The following is a 21,165-nucleotide window of genomic DNA, read 5'->3' as shown; positions in this document are numbered from 1 at the left end:
CCCCTTTAAGCTTTTACGCACAGCAATAAACAAAGATAGTATAGCTGGATGGCGAAAAAAACGGGAGGCGAATAAAAAACACTGTCGTCTTCATAAGATGAGATAAGATTAGATAAGACACTCCTTTATTAGTCCCACTGTGGGGAAATTTGCAGTGTACAGCAGCAAAGGGGATAGTGCAAAAAAACAGGAAGCTTCAGTAAAAAGCACGATACAACACGGTGCAAAAAGCAAAACAAAAATGAAACGAAGTATGAACAATTTAAATAGAAGGACGTATTAAAAATAGGAACAATATATACAGTATTGATTATAACCAGACTATTAACACAATTTTTCAAGTGGAAAAATGAATATTGCACAGTATGAATTACTCTTGAGTAGTATTGATATTGCACAGTCAGCGTAAAGTATAGTGCAGTTATTGTCAGTTTTTGGTGTGTATGTGGTCTACTGGGAGTCTACAGACTGTGATCTACATATCAGCCACGAGAAACCAGACTGCAACTAAACCTCCCGCTGCCGGCTCGTTAATAATACGGTCACGCTGATGACGTCTTTTAGGAACGGAGCAAACAAACTTATAAAGCAATAGACAGGCAAAGTTATTACACAAAGATTTGGTCTTTCTAACAAAGATTGTTTTAGTTGATTCGTCATTTTTTTTTTTTATTTGAAGTGGTGCTTTTTGTGTGATTCTTTGTGGAGAAACTCCGTTTTACAGATCTGTTGATTAAATCAACTAATCGTTTAGTCGACAAAATCATACGAGTGTTAGTCGACTATTCATTTCTTTGGTTGAGGACAGCTCTAGTTGTTCTACTGCCGGTGCACAAGTGCTTGAATGTGATAGATTATTGTGAGTGTGCAAGACAAAACAGGCAAAGAAGTTTTGTAGTTGGTGATGTCGCAATATTTCCAAGTACATGTTGGCTTGGTAATGGAACAGTTTGTGTGGTAATAAAAGGAAACACAGTCGCCATCCTGTATTCTGTAGCTGTGCTGCTCTTATGCAAAGCGAATGCATTCGTCCCTCCATATTGTCCTGCCGTCGGTGCCCTCCAGGTTCCCCTCTGTTGCTAATCCACCCACTCGAGGATGTGATGAAGGTGGGCCAGGATTAGATTTTCTGGAGGCTCTGCTCAAGATAAATATGTCCCTCTGAGCATTGACAGGTAGATCATAAGGGATGTTTCCAGACTCAAGAAGGAGTCATCAGGTAGAAGTCATCTTGACCCTTAACGTCGCCCCTGGACAACCTCCCGACTGTAGCTCGTGTGTGTGTGTGTTCACCTCTTGTGTGATAGGGCAAAGTAAAAGATGATTTATGAACCCCGGCTCGCTGGCTCCTCTCTGGAGGCGTCTCTGCCCACTTGGGCTGCTAGCTAAGGACTCATTAAGTCTGTAATTAGACGAGCAGAGGATGCACTAGTCCCAGCCCACCTCCGAGACTCTCTAATCAGCCATTGACACGATCGGCTCCCCTCGCTCGGTCAGCAGCTCTGCAGGCCCGGGGACGGACAGCGAGGCACCCGACCGCGCCGAAGGCCCAGCTGGTCCCGTTACAAGTGTGCACACTCAGATCCGGTCGTGTAGACGACGCTGATCAGACAGAAGTCGGGGATCCGTGCTGGTGCAGGTGCAGAGTCAACAAGAGGATTAGATCTGCCTGCCGATCAAGGGAACACTGTGGGGGAGTGAGCGATGTGATGCAGATAGGAGGGACAGCTAGACATTAGTGCCACCCAACATTAACGAGAATAAAACAAATGTATTATTAAGTTAAGTTCATGATTCTTGACCGCTGGCTGTAGAGTAAAAATCCCTTTAGATTGTTGTCATACTATTATGATAATTTCAGAATTGATGGTGTTGTCAGAAAACGTGCAGAGAAGAGAACCCTCAGACGACCTCACGTACGGTGTTAAGGGCCGTAACAACGAGCAGAGTGTCAGCTGTTGTCTCTTATCGGTGATTCAGCATGTTGAATGTGCAGCAGGCAGACTGGAGGCTGTCCGTGTGAGCGCTCTCTGACTGGCTGTCAGTGATTTAACCCGTTTAGTGATGAGGTGTCTCCTTATTTTGTTCTTCCACAAGCAGATTCACAATAGCGTGGAAATGGTTGTTTGTTTATCTTTGTGAGATGTTTTCTTTTCTGGATTATAAATCCAGACTTCTGACTAGTTATTTCTAGGGGTGGGGAAAAAAATAGCTTCACTTATGTATTTCTTTTTGCGCGTTTTGAAATGGATTATTTTAATGCCAGAATCAATATATTTGCTTCATTTGAGTCTAGGCGGAGGTAGATCAAAGTTACCGCTTTTATTGTTGTAGTAACGTTACGTCATATCCGTTTCGTACCCGTCATCCAAAACAAACCGCAGCCTGCCGCAACGAGAAAGTACAAAACGGCGGAGGGTCTCCGTGGATACGACCTGCACCCCTCACATGTTAAATCCAGCGTGGTAAACGCTACACATGCAGTAAAGTATGGAAAAACTTTGGGTTTCACACGTTGCAGGAAAAGCAGAGCTAGACATCACGGCTAAAGCTGCATGCTAACTCTGTCATGGACAGGAAACGTTATCGTATCACGGTAACGTGCGGTCGAGCCGGACGTCGCTCTCATCTCCATGGTCAAATGGGCCGACACTACAACTGTAGAGCACCCATATACTGACATTTATGTTAAATGCATTCAAACAGCCCCGATGGAGCTGAGCATGGAAGCATAAAGAGAACGGAGCTGACGGGAGAGCTAGAGACGGACTTGGAGAAGTTAGAGGAAGTATACAAGTAAGAAATGTAATAAATAATGACTGATATATTTGACTTCAGGACATCTCTGACTACATACATGCTAAAAAATCAAACATTCTTATTGTTTTAATTTAGATATTTTCCAAAGTAAAAGTCCCTAGAAGTGTATGATTCAACTTGTGTTAAAAAAGTTAACAAAGATTGCAATATGGAATCGCAATACATATCGAATCGGCGCCAAAGTATCGTGATAGTATTGAATCGGAAGATAGGTGTATCCTAGTTATTTCCTCAGGCGTCAGCTGTTAGCTAGAAGTCAGCGTTTAGTCTTTGTGGTGCGTTCAAGTCCAACAGTTTAACAGAAGACATGTGAGCGTGTGATGGTGTTGGTGTGTCAGGGCCCTAAATCCCTCCGCCTGACAGTTTCTATGTGAAGTGACCTTGATAGTAGACGGCTGTCCTCCCTCCCGTGTTATCGTTTTTACGGGGCTGTATAGATTACTACCGCGCCTCGGCTTCAAAACAGGCAGCTGAGAATTGAGTAATATTCTGGATGAATCCACGTTTAATCCCTCCACCTCCCTCCCTCCCTCCCTCCCTCTCTCTCTCTGTGGCTGCCTCCAGTCCTCACCCGTCAGCCCCACCCTCCTTCCCTCCCTCCCTCCCTCCCTCCCTCCCTCTGTCTCCTGCCCTCTCTCCATATAATCTCAGTCTTCCAGATTGCAGCATCATAAGCCCTCTGTGAATGGCAGATGGGAGAGCTAGGTGGGTGTACAGGGGCCGAGCGAGGGCAGCAGTGGGTGTTAAATACGTTGAAATCCTTTTCTTTTAAATGCACCATCTCCTCTCTTCTGTTTTTTTTTGTGCTGCTGTGTGCGTTTCTGAAAGCTGCTGTTTGAAAATATCTGAAAGGTGACATGATTTATGGCGTCCGAGTCTGCCTGGTCATCACACGGGTTGCTTTCTAGCTGCACACCTGGCTTTTTCTCTCTGGGAGAGACGAGGCGCTCACACGGAGTCGTTGAGCTCGCAGCCGTTAAGACATCTGAGGCACATTTTTTTCTCTCTTCGTTAAAAAAGGTTGCAAGTTAGTCGTTAGTGGATGTAAATCAGACGCTACATTTCCTGCTTTTATCATTTATTTTTTTATTTTTTTATTTTTTTACTCGTTTTGTATTTAATGAGGTTCATTCACCTCTTCTAGGATCAATATCTCTGACGCTCGTGTTTTACCTGTGAGTGTAATGAGCACCTTAGAGATGGTGTCTGGGGATAATTAATGAGTGGAGGGATTTTTTTTTTTCAAAGCTTAGGGTCTTCACTGAACATCTGTCGCCATGGAAACACATTACAGGAGTCATCCCCCCACCCATATAGAGAGGCAAAGTACCGCCCCCCCTTCCAGTGGACCACCATGGGACTTTATTTAGGAAAAAAAATATATGAACGGTAGTCAACGGAGACACAAATATTTTTTTGATCCCGTTTGAATTGCGCCATGACTCACACATAGCTTTACAGTACAATTTATGTAATTCCAAGACTGTTTAGGGATCCCAGTATGAAGACATATTTAAACACATCATTTTAGAACAGGCGAAAACAGCCATAACATTATGACCACCTGCCTAATATTGAGTAGGTCCCCCTTTTGCCGCCAAAACAGCCCTGACCCGTCGAGGCATAGACTCCACTAGACTCGGGTTAAAGGGTTAGTTCGGATTCACCAAAGTGAGAAATCCGGAGTATTCGTAGACCTGTATTCATCTGTGCCTCTCTTGCATACAGTTTGTCTTTGAGAAGAGACTTCTTTACACACAAACTGACCTCGAACACGCTCCCTAATAAACAGCAGTGTGTACCGACATCCCTGTGACTGGGAAAAGTCAGCTCAGGTCACGTAGTCCGAATTCACCTGTGACAGTGGCTTAATGGCCTCTTACATCTGACCTCTGCACTGATAAGAGGACGATGCTCCCGCGCTAGGCTGTCATTAGCCTCCACGCTGCTCCTCCTCCTCCTCCCCCCCACACCCTCCATCCCTCTCCGGTGTCCTGAAATGACAACAGTGACTCTCTGTCAGGGCCGTATGGTCACAGTGACCAGGTGAAAGTGTGCTGCTGCCACGTAGACACACAGATTAAAGTCTGTTTTGTGTTCATACTGACTTTTTACAAACTAACTAAGAACCATGAAGTTACATAAAATGAAATTTTTTTTGACAGTTTTCTTTCATCATCAGCAGGCCACTGACTCTTTACATGCATATTTATACTGAGGAAGGGAGGGATTCACCGCTATCAGTATCTGGTATCAGTCAGATACTGAGTTTATGTACTTTTACTCGTAAAACTACTCCAATACAACCGCACCCCATACCATTTCACGCTCCCCCGGGCCAGATTGGGAACGTCAGCAGCGCATGGCGGCTGCCTCGCTGAACTGCTTCGTCTCTCATGCGTGTGGCGTCCACACCAGTGGCGTTTCTGCTGCTGCCAGCTCTTTCTTTCTACATAGTTTTGCTGAATTCTGTCCACAGAAAAAAATGCTAGAGGGTTTTTATTTTGAAGCAAAAGCAGGTGTCAGCAGTTTGGAGAGATAATTTAGGATAAGCGATGATGACAAAGGCGGGCTTACCTTTACCTTTAAGGTAGGGATGCACCGATACCAGTATTGGGTATCGGGTTTGGTACTGTGCTCATGTAGTCGTACTCGCAAAACGGCTCCGATACAACGGCACCAATGCAACTTTACGGCAGCATGAAGTTAACCTCTCGTCACCATCTTTCGGGCCCTCACGCCCACCTCCCCCCCGCTGGGCCGGGATCCCACCTCAGCCGGCACACACCGGCCCTCACTTTCATTGCGCCACAGGGTTTTGCTTGCACCCTCTGACTCGCGCGTGCGTTAGACTCCATGGTCCGTGTCTCAAGACAGGTCGGGTGGGTTGCCGACATCGCCGCAGAACCCTGGCACTTTTACGTGGGCCGCGGCGCAATGCGGTTGGGGCGCACTGAGGAGACTGCAACTCGACCTTGAACATCATAAATGGACAGAAACGGGACAATAAAGAAGCATTTTGAACCGTAATATTACGACAGGAGCAGCGGTCGCTATATTTCACTCACTTTGTCTTGAGGAGCTGCTAAAGTAAAGAACCGAGAACAGGACTGGAGCTCAACACATATCTGTTTCAACTCGGAAAATCCCCACGCTCACATGGTGACATGCACATGTGTTACCATGGTTACTAAAGGATCTTGTATAAATATAGGCTGTACGCCGTTTACACAGATCAGGAGATCACTTTCTTTAGCGGTTCACAATCTGAAGATGGATTTAATAGAAGTTAAGCTTTTGAATTTAATGTTTTCTTTAGTCCTCACCAGAGTTCAGTTTAGAGCTTTCACACCAGAATGAACTGAATCAAGCAGGAAAAACCTTCTTGAGATACCGACAGCTTTTGAATATTCGCTGTAAAATATGTAAATGTAAGGAAATGATATCCTTGTGATCCTACCAGGCATAAAGAAAGACTGATGAATCCGATATTACAAGCTCATGTTTGGTCCTCGTGCAGTATGTGACACATGAATGTGAGTCGTGATGTCGTCTCTGCGTGATGGAAACAAAGAGTGACTTTAACAGATGTTGGGTCATTTTTAAAGAGTTGCACATTAATTTATAACTCATAGATAATCAATAACGTTCAAAACATCAACTTTCTACATGAGTTAGAAACATTATGAAGCTTGTTATAAATTTGCTGGATAATATGATGACATCATCACTGCAAATAAACCAGAACAGAGATGGGATTCCAATTACGATATTGGCTCTAAATCGTCTTGGAAAAGCCCGGGATGAAGGTGGCACATTAGAATAGAATAGAATAGCCTTTATTGTCATTGCACAGTCTCTTGTCATTGCATAGTAAATAAATCAGGATGAGATAATAAATATATTGCACATGTTAGAGTGTTGCGGATGTGTTATTATTGCACATTTCTTCGACAGCTGAGAGAAGTTAGTGGTTATTAGTCATATGGTTGTTGAGTGTCCTGATAGCCCACGGATAGAAGCTGTCTTTTAGTCTGTTCGTTGTGCTGTTGATGCTCCGGACCCCCCCGCTTAGTGCTCGCTGTGCCCTCCCTCCCTGCGTGGAGGGACGGAGCTCTATGCTCGCGGCGTTGCTATCAACCTCACTGACCTCAGTGCGGTGATGTCGGCAACCCTCCTGACCCGTGGCGTCTCGTTTACCCCCTGCTTTCTGGGTGTGACTTTTCTGCCGTGTCATCACCGTTCATATCTATACAACCAGTGTCTTTATGATGGAAGTGTTTACTAGAGCACAAAGTTCAAACTTAATTTTACAAATGAATGTACAAGTACAATGTACAGCATGCTCTTTCTAAATGCATGAAGTTTCCAAAGTCACTGAGTAATCGTGATCTCAATATTGACCAAAATAATTACCATAATAGAGAAGCCCTAATTTCCCCTGCAGTTGTTTACTTTATGATAAGCTGTACGTCTACATCTGCTGGTGTGACTCTCTTAAAGTAAACTCTGGGTTTCCCTCCCAAAACACTTGTTTCACACGACTAATTCAGGACTTCCATTTGAGCCAGTTGGTCTGTTTGCTTCTGCACAGGGCCGTCAAAGTTAACGTAATATTAACGCGTTAACGCAAATTTGTTTTAATGACACTAATTTCTTTAAGGCATTAATGCAACTTGCGATTATTAGGTTGTAGCGGGTTCAGTTTTTAAAGCTAGAGTGAAGATACTGGTGTCATATTAAACTGGAAAAATCCATTGGTACCAACCATGTCATACTATCATGTTGGGAAGGAGGTTCAATAACGCTCCAAACTTATGCTAAATTTTGGCGAGGAAAAACTGTCATGTCCGTTTTCAAAAGTGTCCCTTGACCTCTGACCTCAAGATATGTGAATGAAAATGGGTTCTATGGGTACCCACGAGTCTCGAGTCTTGTTGCCTGTTGGGCTTGAGTTTGCCATGTTAAGATTTGAGCATATTTTTGTTATGCTAAATGCAGTACCTGTGAGGGTTTCTGGACAATATTTGTCATTGTTTTGTGTTGTTAATTGATTTACAATAATAAATATATACATAAGTTTGCATAAAGCAGCATATTGACCCACTCCCATGTTGATAAGACTATTAGATACTTGCCAAATCTCCCTTTTAAGGTACATTTTGAACAGATAAAAAATGTGTGATTAATTAGTGTTTAATCGTGATTAAATATTTGAATCAGTTGACAGCCCTACTTGTGCTACAAACGTTGTATGTTTAGTGCTTAAATCTTCGTATTCTGAATAAGTTTTTTTAGGGAAACAGTCTTTTGAATCAACATGTTAGCAGTCTTCTCAACTTTTCCCCCTTCTGGCCGAGCCCGTTTACATCATTTACATCCTTCGGTGAAGATTTTGTCATCTCCAAACTATTTCCTGGAACCGCCTAGAGCCAGAGAGGAAACAGATTAAAGACTAAATTAACAGGCGGACTCCAACTTTTCTCTGATTGCTGATAAAGGTTTGAAGAAGAGCCTTTAAGAGTGATTTACTTTGGACCCCAAAAGTAAAATGATACGAGGAAATCGGCATCATTATCGATCCGATGTGGCGCAAATGAAACAAAACCTTATGAATGCTTCATCATACTTTACTTATTCTTTGTGTAATCACTGCTTTAGTTGGTAAAACTGACCCTCACGCCACAGGAGGATGGAGAGAAAGACCTCAAAGGCAGCAGTTTGGGATTTGGAGCTTCGTTGCACATAGATGAGGACTCTTATCTTAACTAGAAAGAGACGGAGCAGGACTGGGGACTTTTTTTATATTTGCTCCCCAAGCCACACTGGTCGCTAATCTCAATATTCACCTTTAACAGCAGCGTGCCCGAGAGCAGGCCTCCCAGGGCACCTCTTTGTTTCTGGAGATTTCACGGCGAGAGAGAGAGATTTAGGGCCGTATAGAGTCCCCAAACAATGACTGGCTGCCCTCCAAAGAGGCTTGTCGAGTGGACAGACTTTTCCACCAAGAGTCTAAATTTAATTAGCTTCTCAGCCCATTTAGAAAAGGGGAAACAATATCTCAAGAATAACAGCTTTACAGAAGCTAACGAGGCAGTAAATACGGAGGATCAAAAGCTTCTGATTTGCTGTTTATAACCTGAATTATTTTTTTTTTCTAATGAATAAACACCGGTTTTATCAACTGTCCGTGGAACTATATTTAACCTCTGAAGCCCTATAGGGTGCTGGAAGGTGTGGTTCGCTTAGACAGACATACTCAAAATAAATCAAGAATAGCTCCACAACTACCAGGTCTATATGCATGTATATGCTCTATGGATAGGTAAGACCTCAGAGAATTCATACCCAGTGTCAGGAGCATTGTGACTGTTACTATGCCTGAGTAAACTGTGATGAAACAAAAGAACAATTTACATTTTTATCCTCTCCTCAAATGTTTCAGTGGATAACACCATTATAGCGATGATGCCATGCACAGAGATGCCACTGAATTCATTCAGCAACTCCTTGACTACAACTGTGCCAAAGCAGATATAAATAACACAAAGCACATAGATTCTACAAAGGTTTTAGTCAGGATAGGACCAGGCCGACTCTCCGTTTGGCACACTTGGATACCCAAAATGTGCCAAATAGGTTTTCAACCTCTTGAAAGGGAATCTGGCTCTAAAATACTACTGATATCCACTACAAGAGGCTATCTGCACATAATGGAGCCTTTAGCCGTGACGTTTACCCTGTGCATCATCACATTCTACCAAGGTCGTCATCTGTCCAGCAAACTTTATATATTTTCCAGAAGATAACCACAACAAATGAAAGTGAGGATGTACAGGATGTAGTACAGGATGTAGTGCAGGTAGACGCATGCTAAAAGTCTGATGCTCATTGAAAGAAGAGACTGCAGCTCTCTCGCAGCTGTCTGTCTGAGCTCCACGGTGTCAGGTTAACAAGCCGGCCGCTGCCAAGTGGGTTAGGGTGGAAATGAGAGTGCTGTCGTGGCCCCATGCCAACACATCACCACCAGCTCACCATCACCATCACCATCATTACCATCACTACTGTACACTGTTACATGTGCCAGTGCGTCTCTCGGCACATCATATTCAAGCACACTCTGCTTCTTTTCACTCAGTCAGCACATTATAAAGTTTCCATTTTTCACGCCGCTGTAAACAAAATCACAGCATCTGTTTGGTATCCAGTCACTGATCGATCAAAGTCTGCTGATGTTGGCCGCAGCCTGAACTTTTGTGCAACCTGTTAGACGTCAGCAGCCAATAGAGTCCTGGCATGTGCACCACCTCAGGAAAATATAACTTCTCACCTACATTTTAGTGCCATAAAAAGTAATAAAAGTAGAGTTTATGAGATGTCGTCACCAAATGAAAGCAGCTTATCTCTCCAGTTGATAACTATAAAATGACATCATGGTAATCAAATACTTAACATCTATTGATATGTTAATACAGAAAAGTCCATAAAAAAACAGACAAATGCCACAAACTGTGCAGTACTGTACACATGTATGCTGTGAGGGTTTCTGGCCAATATTTGTCATTGTTTTGTGTTGTTAATTGATTTCCAATAATAAATATATATACATACATTTGCATAAAGCAGCATATTTGTCCACTCCCATGTTGATAAGAGTATTAAATACTTGACAAATCTCCCTTTAAGGTACATTTTGAACAGATAAAAAATGTGTGATTAATCGTGATTAACTGTTTTAATCGATTGACAGCCCTATTACAAACAATTCATACTATTCAACTATTTAGCATGTCCTATTCTTAAATCATTCGACTCGGCAACAGTAAACATGTTGAATTTTTTCCTTCTTTGATATGCAGGAAAAAGTCACATAATAAAAATAAAAATGGCATACGGTGGGATAAATTATAGTTAGTTGTATCTATCTAATCTGAAATAATCCATGGGATTGGATCAAGACAGCGTGATTGGTAGGCGTCTAAATGTGGAGTCGGTGAACTTCAACATGCTGTTTGATTTTGGCTGCGAGTGGCCGCAGACGTTTGTTCTCCAAACAAACCCCAGCTGAACTAACGAGCTGATACGGGGAAGATACCGTACGCTATCTAAGCATGTTTATTTGCTCTTGACCAGAATTAGCAAAGCAGCGCCTCCTTCGACCTCTACAAATGACCCCGAGTTCTGCATGAATATTTCAGCTGCAGGAAAGCGCTGCGGCCGTCACCTGCCACCCAGGTCCCTAAATGCTCAAACCTCCCGATTAAGCGGTCCGAGCCGGCTCCTGTCTCCCTCTGACGGGATCACAGAGCTATCGGTTTACATTTAAGAGTAGAGTAAAGGGCCTCTGGCAGGCGTCCTGTACTGGAGCAGGTGTGAAACGCTCTCTCTGAGCTTGCATGTGTTACATTTAATCATTCATTTACTTATATTTAATGGCAACAACACCCCTGTCAACAATCACTGCTGTGAAAAATGCACAATTCACTACAAAAATAGACTCTTAATGGGAACTAGATGTGAAGCCAAAACCAAAAAATACCACCAATATGAAGCAGTTACAGGAAAACACAACTTTTATTTTTGAAATGGCGATTTGCTTGATTTATATTTTGCTTTAATTGCTACTTTCTGTCCACATATTATCATATCATGCCTTATTAACCTTTTGAACTCTGCAATAGAGATGGTCTGCCAGTGCCTACGTTGGTATTATTGCTTATTTTTATGTCATTTCTCGGAGTATCTTCAAATGCTTCACATTCCTAAAATCTGTACATTAAAATATTTAATCGCAAATTAATTGCACATTTTTTTATCTGTTCAAAATGTACCTTAAAAGGAGATTTGTCAAGTATTTAATACTCTTATCAACATGGGAGTGGACAAATATACTGCTTTATGTAAATGTATGTATATATTTATTGTTGGAAATCAATCAATAAACACAAAAGAATGACAGGTATTCTCCAGAAACCCTCACAGGTACTGCATTTAGCATGTCTGTGTCCTTAAACATCATCCTGACAGGAGTGATGTTGCCTTTTCCTCAGATTGCTTTTTAAGTATATAAATCGATCACTTTAGTAATCAATACTGTATCACTTATTACTTCCCTCCTCCAGAAGCTCTCCTGCTAGACACAGATGTACTTTTAACGGTGGATATTATCCAGTCGGGAATATTGAGCAAATGTTGAGTGCAGAGGAAACGCTGGTCTGCTGGTCTGAGGGAGGAGACGGTAACCTCTATTTGAAGGTGACCAGGAGCTGCTCTGGTCTGGTCTGAGAGCAGCCTACTAGGGACCCCTTCTGGCTACACGCTACACTTCAGCAGCACTCCCATGTTAAAGTGACCCTTCATTGTTTTCACAATGTCAACCAGTCGTCGGGTTTCCTTTAAAAAGGGGTTTGTCATCATGTGTGAATCATAGTTTTAGCCAGCTGGAGATGTTTCATTTGAGAAATTAACAGCTAGTGGAGGTTGACGACTAGATTATAGATAATAGAGGTGAAACAATTAGTCGATCGACTGGAAGTTCAACGGCAACAAAGTAGATTTATAATCAAAAATGGTTCCCACCTCTCAAAGGTCAGGATTTGCTCGATTCTTTCATCTTCTATCATAGTAAAGTGAATATATTTGGTAGGGCTGGGTGATTAATCAAATTTTATTTTCAATTTTTATGAAAACAAGATAGATAAGCAAGATAATCCTATCTGATCTTATTTATTTTTATCATTTATTTATTAATTAATTTTATTAATTATTTATTTTGATTTTATATATATATATATATATTCTTTATTATTTTATTTATTTATCTATTTTTTACATGTATTTTATATTTATTTTTTTCCCAGTTGAATTGTATTTAAAGTTCAAGAAAATCCACTGTTGAAAAATAAAACTTATGTACTTTATTTGTCCCCTTGGGAACAAGTGATTAAAATATTTAATCGCATGATTAATATCCATGATTAATCGCAAATTTTATCTGTTCAAAATGTAGCTTAAAGGGAGATTTTGTCAAGTATTTAATTCTCTTATCTACATGGTAGTGGACAAATATGCTGCTTTATGCAAATGTATGTATATATCTATTATTGTAAATCAATTAACAACACAAAACAATGACAGATATTGTCCAGAAACCCTCACAGGTACTTCAATTAGCATAAAACAATTTGCTCAAATCATAACATGGCAAACTGCAGCCCAACAGGCAACAACAGCTGTCAGTGTGTCAGTGTGCTGACTTGACTATGACTTGCCCCAAACTGCATTATGATTGTGATTATCATAAAGTGGGCATGTCTGTAAAGGGGAGACTCGTGGGTACCCATAGAACCCATTTTCATTCACTTGTCTTGAGGTCAGAGGTCAAGGGACCCCTTTTGAAAATGGTCATGACAGTTTTTCCTCAACAACATTTAGTTTGGAGCGTTATTTATCCTCCTTTCATATGATGCCAGTATCTTCACTCTAGCTTTAAAACTGAGCCCACTACAACCTCTGGAAGATCGGTTGCGTTAATGCGTTAAGGACATTTTTCTTTATTTTGTTTTGTAAACAAACCATTTAGTGGATCTCCATGACTCGTCTGTCTCCTGTCCGGCTCCTCTCAGCACTTCTGTCTCTCTCTGATGAGGCTGCCAGCTAATGAATCCCCAAAAACAAGCTGAAGCTTCAGCAAACACACACACTACCACTCTAATAGATCTGAAACAGACCGCTCAGCTCACGGACCCCGGCTGACACCCGGAGTTTGGACCGCAGCTTCCACGACGGATCAATGCAGAGACAGACAGTTTGTGCTGAGTGAGACTTCAGTAATCCTTTTTTCTCTGTTTCATCTCCTCCCTTCTTTTTTTCCTCCAGGATGTACCCAATAAAAGAGGTTCCTGTGGAGGCCGAGGCTCTGACTGACTGGCTGTATCAGAGGTTTGTGGAGAAAGAAGAGATGCTGACCCACTTCTACGACACAGGTCTGTCTCACCACGTCAGCTCCTTAAAGTCAAACTCAAATCTGAATTCTATAAACTACGATGATACTGCAGCTATGATGCAGATATTTTCTATTTTTCAAAAAGAAGCTTAAAAAAACGTATTTAATAAAAACATATTTGTCCGAGCGTCAACCGTCTGAGCGTTTCCCATGGCAACGGTTGACTGACATTTGAGGGATGCTGTTGCTAGGAGACACACTGACTACGTTATCACGCACAAAATATTCAGTTTCAGGGTCCCTTGACCTCTGACCTCAAGATATGTGAATGAAAACTCTGAGATGAACCGAGTGAAAACTGTATCTTATTAGGTAAAACAGATGTTGACAAACTGCGTAATTTGCAGTTGAAAAAAGTTAATAAATCGCAATATATCCCATCACAATACTCAGCATATCATAAAATGTTTAAAATCACAATAAGATCGTATCGTGGGGCCTCTGGTGATTCCCACCTCTAATTTCTTCATATTGATCATTACAATCTTGACCAAATAAGTACACAAGTAAAAACAAACATTAAGTACATGTGTACTAATTTCTCAGAAAAATGAACAGATTTTGATTTCAGTTTGACTTTAAATCACAACATCTTGCTTTAACAAATCTGCATCAGAGCTCCATCCTGACTGGTCTGTGTCTCTGTCTCCAGGATCATTCCCCTCTCCAGAAGGACAGAAGGAGGCGGTGTCCAAGCGGATGGTCCTCGACCCCGTGTGGCTGTGCATCATCCAGTCGTTTGCGTTCGCCTCCGGCTACATGTGGTACAGCGTCCTCCGGTACCTCTACTGCTGTTTATTTTGAGTGCGCTGATGAGGCGAGAGTCTTTATCGGACCACTGGAAAAGCCTCAGGATCAGTTGGTGTGTGGCCCAGCGTCATACTCGCCCCCCTCCTCCCCCCCAACCCTCTACGATGGATGAATGTACATTTACAACGGCGGAGAGACTTGATAGGAAACAAAAAAAACATATGAAGAACACACAGAATACAATAAGAAACTGGTCACAGTCGCATAGTTAACTTGCACACAACCCTAACGCCACACACTTCGCTCCTACGGCCTAAGCAGAATAATCTCTCGCACTCGTCACGACTCACATTTTTGATGTTTACACGTCCTCATACACGTAGACGCTCACATAACTTTTTATTGAACGAAAAACGAGGCTCAGGACTCCTCCAGAGGACGCTCTGGACCGGACTCTCTCTCTTCCCCCCCTCCTAGGCTTTAGCCGTAGTAGTTTTACAGAGTATAACGTGTGTCTGGACGCGCGTACGTGTGTGTGGGTGTGCGAGTGAATACATGTGACTAGAAGCATAATGTCTGCCCTTATTCTTCTTCCTGGCGAGAGTTGATGAAGCCCACTGGACCTCTCTTTCAGCCCGCCGACTAGCCGGCTGGCCACACCTTCCAGAGCGAGCGGCTGTATGAACGTTGAGGCGGCGCCGCCCCGCTGCTCCTCTGGCCTTCATTGCACTAAGGATCCATACTGCCCTAACCGCTCCCTGTCCCAGGAGATATTCCTGCGTGGTAGCCGTCAATGTTTTTAATTTCTTTTTGTTTTCTTCCTGCATATCTCCACAACAACGGCCATTGTATTTGTTGTTGATGTCTCCTTCTTTTTTTTGTTGTTGTTTTTTCCCGCCTGTCTGTCGAGGCAGTATTGTGAGCTCACTGAGATCATGTTTACACTGGCAGCCCTGCTGAGAGCCTAAAGGGATATGGCGGCTATGACGCGGCGCTCGATTTTTAAGGATTTCTTTGTCGGGACGTTGAAGAAGAGGAAGTTTTAAAAAAAGGAAAAACGTGGTGGCACGCAGGGCGAGGAATCGCAGTCCGATCACCTAAAAAGTGGATTCCACCCTCTGCTCTCCAACATACATACACAAACATGCACACACAGCCATGTGCAGCTACACAGCAGTCTCTCTCTCGGAGGATCATCTCAGCGAGCCAAGCTGAGACGGACTCTTATTCCCCCATTGGACTACATAGTTTTACAAATATTTAAGCCATATGCTTAGTGTCGTCGGGTGGGAAAAAGACAGGGGAAAAAAACTATGATTTTTTTTTTATAGAAAGCTACCCTAATGTTCAGCATCTAAAATAGAGATTTTGGCTTACAGAACTATAGGTGTCATTACTGTAAATTTACAGCATAACCTGCCTAAGTGAGTGTGTGTGGTTGTCTTTCTCCTCCTCCCCTCCTCCATTTTTTTGATATATATGATTCATGTCGTGTTGCTCTGTGACGTCCAGAGTGTGGCGGCGACTTTTCACCAAACGAGTGGTCAAATTTTGATTTGTTTTTTAAAAATTACACGAAAGTGTCGTCCTCATGTCATGGTATGTTTAAATCTTGTACATAACAAAGCTGAGGAAGGAGAGTTGTTGGGAAATGACGGCGACGTTTCTTTCTCTCTATTTTGGTCCCGTGATGATTTCAGAGGATTTTAAGTTTATCATGAATGTTTTTTTAAAAAAAAAAAAAAAAAGAAGAAGAAGAAGAAAGCGAGGATTTTCCCTTCACTTCTCAGTGTTAACCCTTTTTTTTTATTATTTCCTGACCAGGAAGTTGTTGTGTGCTTCAAGCTACTGTACGTCCGTGTGCCCAGTTTCAAACTTGTACATTTTAAAATCAGGATTCAGCGGAAAAAACCTCGACTATCAAGCCTTACCTGATGTCCCGGTTGCGCCACAATCCCAAATAATGCTGTTTTCCTCACAATCCCTCTTGACAAACATTTGTTATAAAAGATGGTTTCAACGGTGTCGAGCTAAAAAACTGGGCCAGCGAGGGAGGGATCACTCTTCACATATACGAGGGAAACTCTGGCAGGGCCCTGCAATGATGCAGCTGTTCTCTCTCGAATGTACTCGTGTCGTGGTCAATTATATGTAATTTGCTTAGCCTGCTTTAATTAGGGAAATTATAGAGGAGCAGCAATTATCATTGTCATAAACTAATGCCTAAAAAGGTGCATTTTTAGTAGATACTGCCCTCCCTGTGTGCCACTGTTGGTAGAAACTGTGTGTGAAATGAAAAAAAAAGGGCTACCTGACTGGGTAGGTGTTAAATCAGGCTGTAAATGTGATTCATCCAGCGGCCCTGGATTCAGATTCCCCTCCACATCGTGAGAGTGACTTGAAAATGAAGCTTCATCGTTCTTTTTTTTTTTGTTTTCACTTCTTTTTATTTTATTTTATTTTATTTTTTTAATTTTATGACCATGTTTCCAAAGAAGGCAGGGAAATAATGTTTTCCTAGATGTGGTTTTAGGAAATAAACACAATAGGGATTTAAACAAATTATACTAGAGCTGTCTGTAATTTTCCATTTTGTACTTCTCCTTTAATTCCTAGCTACACAGCCATTTTACAACACAAAAAGACTTGTGCTGGAATAAAACATCATAAAGATCCGAACGGTGTAATGATTTTCTTTTTTAACTAGTTTTAGACACTTAACGTAAATAGTGTTTTATCACAGTTATATTCCTTTTGCTGTTCAGTTCCTCTGTAGTCACAGGTTTTCATACAGAATGAAGCTTAAAGGGATAGTTTGGGTGTTTTGAAGTGGGGTTGTATGAGGACAGAGCCACGTTGGCTGTTTCTCCCTGCTTCCCATCTGTATGCTAACTGTCTATTTAACATACAGAGAGTGGGATCAGTCATCTAATGTAAACTCTGCAAGAAACCAATAAGCAGTTTCCGTAAATGTGAAAGTATTAATTCTTCTTCAACAGTATGCAGGAATCCTGAAAGTCCTATAGAAATGTAAATAAGGGTGAAAAGCTGCTTTGGTAACTGATTCCAGTCGTTCTCTTCTTTCTGCAAATGTAAATGTCAACTTTCACATTTCCTCTGTACTGAGTTACTCTCTGAGCTGGTCTCCAGGTAACCGAAGCCAGTGTTTGCTCAGTCCTGTGCCCGTTGTTTAACTGTGGTGTCAGTCACCGGCTGCTGAAAGTCACCGGTTTATATTACAGAGCTCTGATTTCAGCCGTGACGTCCAGACAGCGTCTTGGCGGTTGGGCTGGTGTCGGCGTGAATACTCTCAGCACGAGACTGCAGAGATGTTGTGTTTCTTGTCTGGATCAAACCTACTGTACATCTGTGTGGGACTGTATGGAGTTTAGATAAATGTTGGACACTCTCAGGAGGCCCATTCAGAGAAATATAGAGAAGTATATATACCTGTGTGTATATACCTGTTCAGTACAGGTAGTAATACCTCAATGTAAAAGTACTCAGGCCTGCATTCAAAATCTATTATCAGCTAAATGTACTTAAAATAACAAAAGTGAAAGTAGTTGTTTGTACTTTCATGGTGTTTTATACAGTATATTATAGGATTTATTATCACCTATGTGTTTTTTATTGTAGTTGGTCGATGTGGAGCTTCTTTTTTACACAGAATAATGCATCATGTTTTTTTAAAGGACCCATATTGTAAAAAGTGAGATTTTCATGTCTTTTACATTATAAAGCAGGTTTAAGTGCTATATAAATACTGTTAAACTATCAAAACGCTCAATATATGGAGAAATACACACTGCCGTATTCAGAAATTGCACGTTTGAAACAAGCCGACATTTGTGATATCACAAATATACAATATTTAGATCATTACACGGTTTTAAACATAAAAATTCTAAATATGTCCCAGTTTATTTCCTGTTGCAGTGTATGTGAATGTCATCAGCTGACAGGAAGTAAACATGGACCCAAGCTGTTGCCTAGCAACGCAATTCCGTTGCAATTCCGTTGAAATGCACTAAAACGGAGCGTTTCAGACAGAGGGTAAATACAGGTATATTCAGGCAGACAGTATGAGGAAATTAAAGTTGTTTTTTTAACATTACAGCATGTAAACAAGTTCTAGTAGAAACACAAAATACAAGTATGAACCTGAAAATGAGCACGATATGGGACCTTTAAGATCATCATATGTTTTTGTATGAAAAAACATTCTGCAAAGTAGTAGCTACTAGATGCCAGATGTAGTTAAGATTGTAGAAAATTAGGTCTTTTTTTATGATAAAACAGGTTTAAGTGCTGTATAACTACTGTAATACAGGAAAGCCACACGCTTCAGGCGACTGGGGATGAAAACAGCGGGATGTGAGGTGTAAAATCAGATTAAATATGCACAAAGCTTCATCAGTCAGTCAGGAGTCACGGTGGCTGTCGCTCTGCGTGATGTCCAGCTGGAGAAGGAGTAGTATCACCCTGCATGGAGAGAGACAGCTCCTCCTAAGGTCACCCACGTTACACAGACAAATCAGTCCTCCAGAGGAACTTTTGTGTCCTCTGCAGAAGTACCAGCGTTCCTCCTCGGACACCTGCAATGAACTATTTCACGGGCACTGCTCCCCAAGGTCTTCAATGTCACGCTTTGATGCCTGCTCCCTCGTGAACGCTGCGGCGGCGGCGGCGGTGGCAGCGTCCCTTGAGTCAGCAAGCACTAAAACATCCAGCTGTGGAGAGGAGGGCCGGGCTGAATGTCACTGCAGCCGCCGCCGGCGTCACCGGGTCTCTCCGGCCCGTCCTGCTGTCACAAGAGCCAGACCCTCGGTGTTGTTAGGATCACATGTTCCTCATACAAAATACAACTTGTGTCAACCTGTAACTCAACATTATGTGTCTTTTAGGAGTGCAACAGTTTAAGAAACACATTCATTTTGATGTAAAGGGATAATGTCGATAGCAGGAAAAGTGGATTAAAGAGTCAGTTTATTGCCTCTTTTGCACCTTAGTGGTGTCTAATCATGCAGATGGTTTCCGTTTCTGAGGTTTCTTCCTCCACCCCAATACGATGGAGGTAAACATTTCATTTGTGGTGCTCGAAGCATTTGGAAAACTTACTAAAGTCAAAATCTCTCAGGATAAAAAGGAAACTATAACTTTATTGTCATAATTGTTGTTCTTGCACTTTGTTTTTTATCTGTAAATGGAGGCCACAGCCAGCAGCCTGTTAGCTTAGCTTAGCATAAAGACTGGAAACGGGAGGAAACAGCTAGCCTGGCCAAAGAGCATAGAAGCAAAGAGACGAAACTCCAGTGTTTTTTTTGACGACAGCTGCCATTTTGGACTGAAAATGCTTATTATATTTATAGTATTTTATTGTTCAACACAGGCCATTTCAGTAGACAATAGAACAGAATTTTTTTACTTATTAGGTGGACGTTTTACTGGCGTCCGGTAGTCGCTTTCAGTCCAAAATGGCGGAAGCGTAGCTTTGCTGCTGGGTGTTGATATATATATATATATATATATATATATATATATATATATATATGTGTATATGTATAATATGTCACCTTTATGTGTGTTATGTTGTCTTGAGAAGGCTCTGAGTGAAACTGTGAGTACCATAAACCCCCTATTACAGCATCCCAGTGACCCCCAGCAGAGGTCAAGAGGTCATCGTGTGATGTAGCGGTCTGTCGCTCCCTCTCAACTCCTGGCCTTTAACAGGGTCAGCTGACGTTACAGCGGCCTCAGGCACCTGACTGTCTCTGTTGTTTTTAGCTGTCAGTTTTCCTCTCTCTACCCATCCTCCCTCTCTCCTCCCATCCTCCCTCCCTCCTCTGTTCCTGGCTGATGTCCAAACTCCTCCAGCTCTTTGTAGGAGTGACCTTTGCAGAGGCAGACTGACAGACCGGCTCGGCGCTCGCTCTCTCGGTGGTGAGAGTTTAGTCAGTGTGTGGTAGCGACAGCAGAGAGCACCGAGAGGGCTGAGAGGATAATCTGAACACAACTGTTACTGAGGCTTCCCCGCTGACACAAGACTGTATTTATCTCAGGCGGGGATCACACATCAAAGTTCACTTGTAATGAGAAAAATAATCTTTTATCTGTCACATGTGGGATTTACTTGATTATGTGTGCTTACACTAATACCAATACTCCTTTTGAAATTAGTGTCAGGGAATCAGAGATGTGCACGGTGTTATTACCGCCAATAACCACATCTAATCTGTTTCTACTATATGATCCTTATGTAAATAAAACTTAGACATATTATTGATCAAATGTAATCCTTGTGATACCACCAAAAGGTCAAAATCACAGAGATAAGCTCGGTATACAGAGGAGACGAAAGTAGAAAGTTGTTAGGATCTTAGGGGAAAAAAGCACATTTAAATATCAAAAAGGGCTGTATATATAAAATAAAATAAGTTAAAATAAAATAAAATAAAATAAAGCAAAATAAAATAAAGTAAAATAAAGCAAAGCAAAATAAAATAAAATAAAAAAGAATGAAATAAAGCAAAATTAAATAAAATAGAAACACAGAACAACCTCACATTTGAGAAGCTGAAACCAACAAA

General features: G+C 41.8%; 1 protein-coding gene across 1 annotated transcript in view; it reads left to right on the top strand.

Annotated features, from left to right (window-relative positions):
* Nucleotides 1-17,251, top strand: part of lpgat1 (lysophosphatidylglycerol acyltransferase 1) — a 57,020-nt gene extending 39,769 nt beyond the window's left edge. The window contains exons 7-8 of the mRNA XM_037750402.1: nucleotides 13,699-13,805; nucleotides 14,478-17,251. Coding sequence (XP_037606330.1) covers nucleotides 13,699-13,805; nucleotides 14,478-14,629 — 259 coding nt within the window. The 3' untranslated portion in view covers nucleotides 14,630-17,251. The remainder of the gene's footprint in view (nucleotides 1-13,698; nucleotides 13,806-14,477) is intronic.
* The last annotated feature ends 3,914 nt before the right edge of the window (nucleotides 17,252-21,165 follow it).

Source organism: Sebastes umbrosus, chromosome 18 (assembly GCF_015220745.1).
Source record: "Sebastes umbrosus isolate fSebUmb1 chromosome 18, fSebUmb1.pri, whole genome shotgun sequence".
In the NCBI taxonomy this organism is placed as follows: domain Eukaryota; kingdom Metazoa; phylum Chordata; class Actinopteri; order Perciformes; family Sebastidae; genus Sebastes; species Sebastes umbrosus.
This window is presented reverse-complemented; position numbering and strand designations above follow the sequence as displayed.